A 7,832-nucleotide genomic window follows, 5' to 3' on the forward strand; every position below is an offset into this window, starting at 1 on the left:
CATCCTTTTATTACTCCACGGCCCCTCCCAATCCCAGTCCCAAGGCAACTGCTTTTGACTCTTTCATCCATTTCTTCCATAGTTCTAAATACTGTGCTTATTTTCCTATCTCTTGGTTCATCAACCTGACACAGTATTTACTGACTTCTGTTAAATGAGGGTCTTCCACCCTCCCTCCCCCTTCCTCCTGGTATAGTAGTTTCACGTTTTTTCCGTTTCATTCACATTCATTGTTTTCACTATTACTGCCAGTAGGTATTGCTTACTCATGAGCCAAGTATGTTTTCTTTCTTTTACAATGTTTTTCTTGAAGGTGATAATTGTTTTTATTCTTTCATTGTTTTATTTGAGTCTATTGTTGAAAGTTCCTGTATCCTCCAGTAGCTTTGCAAAACACCTCTCTAGACAGTTTTCCACATGACTGAACCTGTTGGTTCCAGTTTTCCCCACTGGTTTCATTCTTCCTGGAGCCCTTTGTCTTCCTGCTCATCTGAACTGGTTGTTTCCTAGGCCTGCTGCCCAGCTGTTGCTGTCATCCTAGGAAGTCTCTTAACCTCTCCTCTGTGCATTTGACTGCAAGTAACAGAACACTTGGGCTCACACCAGCTCAGACGATGAGGATACGTATAATTTCGTATTACAGGCACCTCAGGAAGAGTGGGCTTCAGCTCCTCTTCTATGCAGTTCTCCAGGCTTTGCCTTCCTGCCTTGCTGGTTTCATCATCAGACTAGCAGCAAGATGGCTGCAGCTCTTTTGGGCATTGCATCCAGAATTGACAATGTCGGAAGGAATAAAAGGGACCAGCTTTTCCTGTGACTCTTTCTTAGGAGCAAGGGAACTTTTCTTAGATACCCACTAGCATCTCATCAGTGTCCTATCTTATTTTCAGGATTGAATCACATGATCATTCTTAAACCAATTCCTAGAAGTAAGAATGGAAGGGATAACTTTGGTCAGCCTAGACTAATTGGGATCAACATTTGGAGCTGGATATGAGGACACTGCTCCCTGAGATAAATGGTCAGGGAGTTAATTCATTTATAAATCAGGGTTTTCTTAGAGGTGGAATAGATTTTGGATAGGCTACTAATAATATCAACTAAAGAAGGTAAAGTTTTTAAGATTTTGCATGAATGAAAATGTCTTGTGAGCATTGAAGGGTAACAAACTATCCAGGTTAGCAGGTACTGGTTTCTACATGCTTCTTTCCTAGTCTTTTCCTACCCACTTTGTCACCTGTTCTTTGTGTTCCTTAAGTTTTATTTGGAGGCAAAAGGTATTCTTAGTGCTTTGTAATGTGAGTTTTAGTCTATGTATTCCTGATAGTGTCAGCATACTTTTCACCTCCCACCTCTAGCACCCACCCTTAGAAAGGTATTATTTGTCTGTTGCTGAATTCTTAGAGGAGATTAAAGAAAATTCCATTATCCTTTTTCTCCATTGTGTTCAGTCTTTTGGCTTTTTAGCTTTTAGCTGATAAAAGAATAAAGCATACACGTTTATCAAATGAAATAATATATGAGAAAAGCTCCTGATAAACTTATAATAAGTATACTAGGGTCTCAGAAATCATTGTGAATCTGGTTCATCTTGGACATTTTTGCAATACCGTTCAATTATATTGAATTTTGTAATAAAAGCTGCATAATCCCAAGCTGCTTTAGGTTTATCAGAGATTAAACTGTATGCAGCTGTTGGGGAAGAATTTGTTCTCTACCCTTCTTGGTTCTTTGGCTGGTCTAATAATCAAATTAACATAAGACAGATTAACAGGAGAAAACCAAATTTACTTATGTATCTATGGGGGCCTCATAAGAATATGAGGGCAAGTCAGGCAGTTGAGGCTTCTATGCCATCCTGAGCTAAGGAATGGGATATGAGACTGGGGCATCAAAGGGGAGGAGGGTAATTCACAGGGAAATAAGAAAAACAGATATTTGGTAATTAGATGTTTGTCTTGCCCTATACATAGGTCATTCAGATAAATGTTCTCTGTGGTAACAGTCTGTCTCTGAGCCAGGGCCCCCGGCTACCTCCATCTAAATTCTTTTAGGCCGTTGAAGGGGGAGCTAAAAAGCCCTTCCTGAACCTGTTGGACCTCCCCTGTCTTCAGCCCCAGACACTCTGCACGCCAGAGTGGCACATCTTGGGGAGCCTTGTTCTGAATCCCTTCACAGTCTTGTCTTTGTATTATTGTACTTCATTGTATCCCAATTCTTTAAAAGTTTTAACTTCATGTATATGTACTATGTGGTAGACTGGTTCCTGAGGAAGCAGATTCTGAGGTTTACATGCCAGAGTTTATTGGGGAGCGCTCTCACCATCAACACCCGAGCAGGACTGGGCAGTCCTGGGCTGTGTTACAGTTATAAGGCTTCAGCCCACCCTGCAGAGAGCTCTGACGAGGGTTGGTCCTTCAGAGTTACCTCAACTTCGGGTGAGAGAGCCAGGCCTTATACCTTTTATTAGTTATCTACTGTTGCATAATAAATTACCCCCCAAAACATAGCAGCTTAGCACAACAAATATTTATTATCTCATAATTTCTGTGGAGCAGGAATCCAGGGGCAGCTCAGCTGAACACCTCTGCCTCACAGTCTCTCACAGGCTACCTCATGGTATCGGCCAGGGCAGCAGTCGCTTCAGGGTTTGACTGGGGCAATCCACTTCGCAGCCCACTCACATGCTGTTGGCAGACCTCAGAATAGCCACTTCCAAGTTCACTCACGTGGCTGTTGGTAGGCTTCCAGGCCCTCACTGACTTGTTGGCCAGAGACATCAGTTTCTTTCCATGGGACCTCCATGGGGCAGCCCACAATATGACCACAGGCTTCCCTTAGAGCAAACAAGCCAGAAAGAAAGTGAGAGTGCCCAAAACAGGCCACAGTCTTTCATGATGTAATCTCAAAAGTGACAGGCCATAATTTTTGTCATATTCTATTCATTAGAAGCAAGTCCTTTGAACCAGCCCACACTCAAGGAGAGGGAATGACACAAGGGCTTGAACACAGGGAGGCAGAGAACTTTGGTGGCCATCCTAGAGGCTGCCTACAAACCCCCATAGCAACCAGTCACTGGACGCAGGTTGCCCAAGATGGGACGTGACCTTGGGTGAAGCAGTTCTCTTCAGCTGAGGAAGTTCCCAAAGGGAGCACACAGCTGAGAGTTGCAAGCTTAACAGCCTTCCTGACAGTTGGGGCAGTAAACCCTTCAGTCCTGAGTGGGATTTGGGTGGTACCAAAGCATCCACTTCAATATGTATAGCTCTTAGTTAACTAGGATGTTTAATAAGCCAGAATTTCTCAGTCTTGTTATTTAAACTGTGCAACATGTAATATTTCCTTATCTGTTTTTGTGGTTTTGTTTCTAGCACTCTTAGAAACATCTTTTACATATGTTACTTTACAGAGTGTATTACAAGACTGATGAATATATTCTTCCACTGGAAAACACTTTTTTTTAAATCTATTTTTAAAGGAGAAATTGTATTGTACCACGTATCAGAATCACTTTTTTGATATAGAAGGTCAGTGGAAATTTTTCAGCAAACAGCATAAAACTAAATACTTCTTAGCTTACAATGAGTAATTGTTAAACACCATTTTAACTGAGCTAAAAGATAGATTCTAAATTCAAAAGCATTTTCAAAGCAGTATTTACCCTTTTCTAGATATGTAGTGTTGATAAAAGGAGCTAACAAGGGATTAGGAACAATGGATTTCTTTTTCAGGTTATAAATTTTAATTGAATAAAGTTATAAGAATTTGTATGTTGTCTTTAATCCTCTAATTTCTTTCAACTTTCAAGAATGGTTTTCTTTCTCTCTCTCTCTCTCTCTCTCTCTCTCTCTCTCTCTCTCTCTCTCTTTTTTAACTATTTTTTAGGTGAAGAAGACCAGGTTCCTGATTTTGTCACTTTTCTTTATCAAATAACCAGAGGAGTTGCAGCAAGGAGTTATGGACTCAATGTGGCTAAACTAGCAGATGTTCCTGGAGAAATTTTAAAGAAAGCAGCTAGCAAATCAAAAGAGCTGGAAGGATTAGTAAATATGAAAAGGTCAGAATGATTGTGCTGCATTTTTTGATTTATAATGAAATCTTCCAAGTTGTCCCAGGAAGAGGATTGTCCTGTAAATGAACATCAGAACTTCCTTCAAGTGTCTCTTCAAGTATTGTGAAACATTTAATTACAATAAAATGAAAACAGCTCTTACCAAAGCTCACGTGAATTCACTCATGCCTCTCTAGTCAGATCTTTTATTAAGTTGATAAATTGGTTCTTTTAATCATTTTTCTAAAGAATTAACTTCTTAATATGTACAACACATTTGTTGCCTAAAATATTTATGCAAAAAATTACTAATGTTAACCTCAATATATAAAATGTTTAGAGTACTTCTTTTATTCATATATTGCATTCAGATATGCAGTGGTTGCATTCAGAAATGAAGAATTCTGTCAGGACAGGAATGAAAATAATAGTATCACATAACTAGCTGATTAGAGTCAGTATCCACACGTCACTTACTTTGTGGATTAGTTTGTGACAGAGTTTTCATTCTAACCGACTTCTCCATCATCTAGGAACGCTTTTGTGAATGCACTCACTTTTTACCCTGGATAGCCAGCAAGTATATAGTCAGTATATATACTAATCTTCATATAAACCTGAGACGTACTTTGGAAGGAAGATATTCCTAGGAAAACACCATACTAATAAATAATAAATTATAGCCTTTTTTCCCCAAATATAAGATTATATTATAAAACAACATAAGCTCCTCCCCTACCTCCTACCCCATTCTTTCTCTGCTTGGAGAGTCTGATCGGCCTGGGGCAGGACATGATTGCCCTGGTCCATAACCATATGACCAAGAGTGAACAGGCTGTTAGTCCAATAGAACATCTTGGCTGACCACTATACTGTAAGAATATGTTTTAGTTCTGGAAATCATCCCCTATTTAAATACTGAAATATTAACACCTAATATTAGTTAAACAATTGCCAACTTGTATACTGACGTACAGTTGTGCAACCAACTTCTCTTTCTCCTCTTCCTTCCTCTGTGGTTCTGCCTTGCACTCCACACTTTGCAGTGGTAAATGGTGGTGAATCAGGTCCAAAGTGCTGGAATACTATAAAAGACATATCGTTTCCTCTGTTGACATTCTCTTCTGGATCCTTTCCTCAATGCCAAGTTAGAAACAAATGTAATCAGTGACCGCTTATTTCTAGTTATTTGTAACAAAATAGATTAACATAAAATTTTTCTAGAGAGAAATGTAATCATCTATGAGAGTTTAAAAATAAGCTTAGCCCTTAGTTCTTTGGGCTGATTTAAATCCTCTCTTGTTGTCTTCTTATTTTTCTTTTTCCCTACAGAAACTAGAATAAAACTTTACTACTAAAGATACATAAGCAAGATGGTGATAAAATATGAGAGTTTATACATGTTGCTGCTATATAGCCTATAAAGCAAGAGCAGTGAAATTCACAGGTTATTTATAAATATTTTAACTCTTCCAACTAGTATATGACATTTTGAAATCTAGAAAGTTATCTTAAAAAGACAGACTTATAGAAAGAGGTTGCACTGGGATGGAATCTGATGATTTATCAGGATACACTGCATTTATTGTTTTTCCTTTTCACTAAAAGTGCCTGTCACATCGATTCCATTGGCGAGGTCAAAGAAAGCAAACTGAATCCCGTGCGTTCATGTGGGTTTGGTAATAGCTAATATTTATTGAATGCTTGCTGTGTGCACCAGCAAGTCTGGGCAGTCAGTCCTTTGCAGCAGCCTAGACACTGTGCCAGTTACTGTTCTTATTGCTTTATATACATTAACTCACTTAATCCTTACGACAGCCTTGTGAGATAGGTACTGCTGTCGTCCCCATGTTATAGTTGGGGACAATGAGGCTAAGTGGGGGTAGGAAGCTGACCAGGAAACCAGGGTCACGCAGCTAGTTGGTGCTGGAGCAGTGATTGGAACTCAAATACTCCCTCTTCAGACCCTAAGTAGGTCTCTGTTATGTTGGCATTTTACTCTTTCCATAGCCTGCATTATTTTATTTTATTTATTTATTTTTTTAGCCTGCATTATTTTATTAAATCAATTTTACTTTTCATCCTGTGAGCACACATAGCCTCTGGCTGAGTTAGAAGAGGGAGGAAGCTGGGCTCTCCCCTCCCCAGAGGCAAGAGAGCTGATCAACAACTTTGGTCTCTTGATTATAGTAGCAGCACTGAAAAATTTGTTTCTCAGGAAGGCTGATGCATCCTGACATAGTTTCCCAACCACAGGACCTTACCTGTGAGTCTAATGTTACAGACTTTTCATAGCTTTCCATGAGATGTACTGGCCTCTAACAATTTCATTTATAAAAGAAATAGTATTTTATTTTCTCTCCAGGAAAAGACTAAAGTGTTTTGCGAAGTTATGGACGATAAATGATGCAAATGATTTGCAAAAGTGGATGGATGAGTTCAAACTGGAAGAAATTACAGACTTCTCTTCCTGATGAAAATGAAGACTACGTTTTGGAACCAAAAAATAGAGAATTAAAAATACCAACTGTATAAAACAACTCTCTAGTAACAGCCCATCTTTGACCTGAGCATAAAACTTGACCGTGGTATATTCCTGTTAGAAACAGGGAGGACTTTTGTGTAGAAAGTCTGTTTCAGGTTCCTGCCATCCTTTTAAAAGTATAAACACTTTTGAATATTAAGATTTCTATCATGTCATTAGAAAATCTCATGGACGGTAAGATTCAAATAAAATCAAAAACTTCTAAGTAAAACCTGGAGTGCTAGAATATACAGTTCATGAACTTTTAGAGTGATATAAAAATTTAATGCATAATCTTATTTGTTTCAGTTCAGATAATTTGCAACTGGTTGAAATGCCTTGCAGGAATATACCTTTTCATTGGAACTAAAAGAATTTTATAATGCCACCAGTTTATTCACTGTAAGCATAAGAATTTTTGAAGAGAAATAGAATTATCAGGCTTTTAGAAACTAGAGCACAGAAAGAGTAAGGTCATATGAAATTTGAAAAGCTAAATATTGTCATAGTTTTAAGCAATTTGAGGATTGTTGGATTAAATTATTTGTCATTCAAGTAATAAACATCTGATAAATACTTGCTATATATGATTTTTTTTCATGTTGAATTTGGGGGTTCTCAACTATTTGGGACATTTGTTACTTTTTAGGTTTAATTGTGGAACCAAGGTTGCTGCTCCTCCCAAGTACACAAAACTGAGCTTTCTCATTTTGGACCTTTCTACGAACTGATATAGCAAATGTATGATCTTCCCAGTATTGAACCTTATAGCTATGTTGATTCATAACAATGCTCCCTCCCTGCACGTTTAGGGTGACAGTGCTCAGCTTTGTCCCTGAGCTTTTTATAGCACTTACAACCTGGCTTCTCATATCCATATTCTTTTTGTTTCTAAATATATGATCTTGCACAAAGGCTTCCCATCCTGTTTCCCACTCGGTTTTCATTCCTACTCAGTGAAATGCCTTCACTTGATGGCCACATTTCTAATTTCTTCTTTAGATTCTTTTTTTTTTTTTAGCTGCACCGCGCAGCTTGCGGGATCTTAGTTCCCCGACCAGGGATGGAACCTGCACCCCTTGCAGTGGAAGCGTGGAGTCTTAACCACTGGACCGCCAGGGAAGGTCCCTTTAGATCATTTCTTACAGTGAGCCCTGGACACAGTCAATTAAGTCTCCCCAAGGTGATGAAGAGCAGTTGGTTGCTACACTTTTGAGTCACTCATGCTTTAGCCCTGTGATTCCCCACCTTTATGGA

The 7,832-nt window shown here is 38.8% G+C and overlaps 1 protein-coding gene across 1 annotated transcript in view; it reads left to right on the forward strand.

Moving 5' to 3' along the window:
* The window catches only part of MSH3 (mutS homolog 3), a gene marked incomplete at its 5' end in the record, with an annotated part of 184,857 nt that extends 177,755 nt beyond the window's left edge, over nucleotides 1-7,102 (forward strand). Inside the window, 3 exon segments of the mRNA XM_081231819.1 lie at nucleotides 3,886-4,057; nucleotides 6,417-6,507; nucleotides 6,509-7,102. Coding sequence (XP_081087945.1) covers nucleotides 3,886-4,057; nucleotides 6,417-6,507; nucleotides 6,509-6,586 — 341 coding nt within the window. The 3' untranslated portion in view covers nucleotides 6,587-7,102.
* Between the last annotated feature and the right edge of the window lie 730 nt (nucleotides 7,103-7,832).

This window comes from Mesoplodon bidens, assembly GCF_964165515.1.
Source record: "Mesoplodon bidens genome assembly, chromosome: 4".
Classification (NCBI taxonomy): Eukaryota; Metazoa; Chordata; class Mammalia; order Artiodactyla; family Ziphiidae; genus Mesoplodon; species Mesoplodon bidens.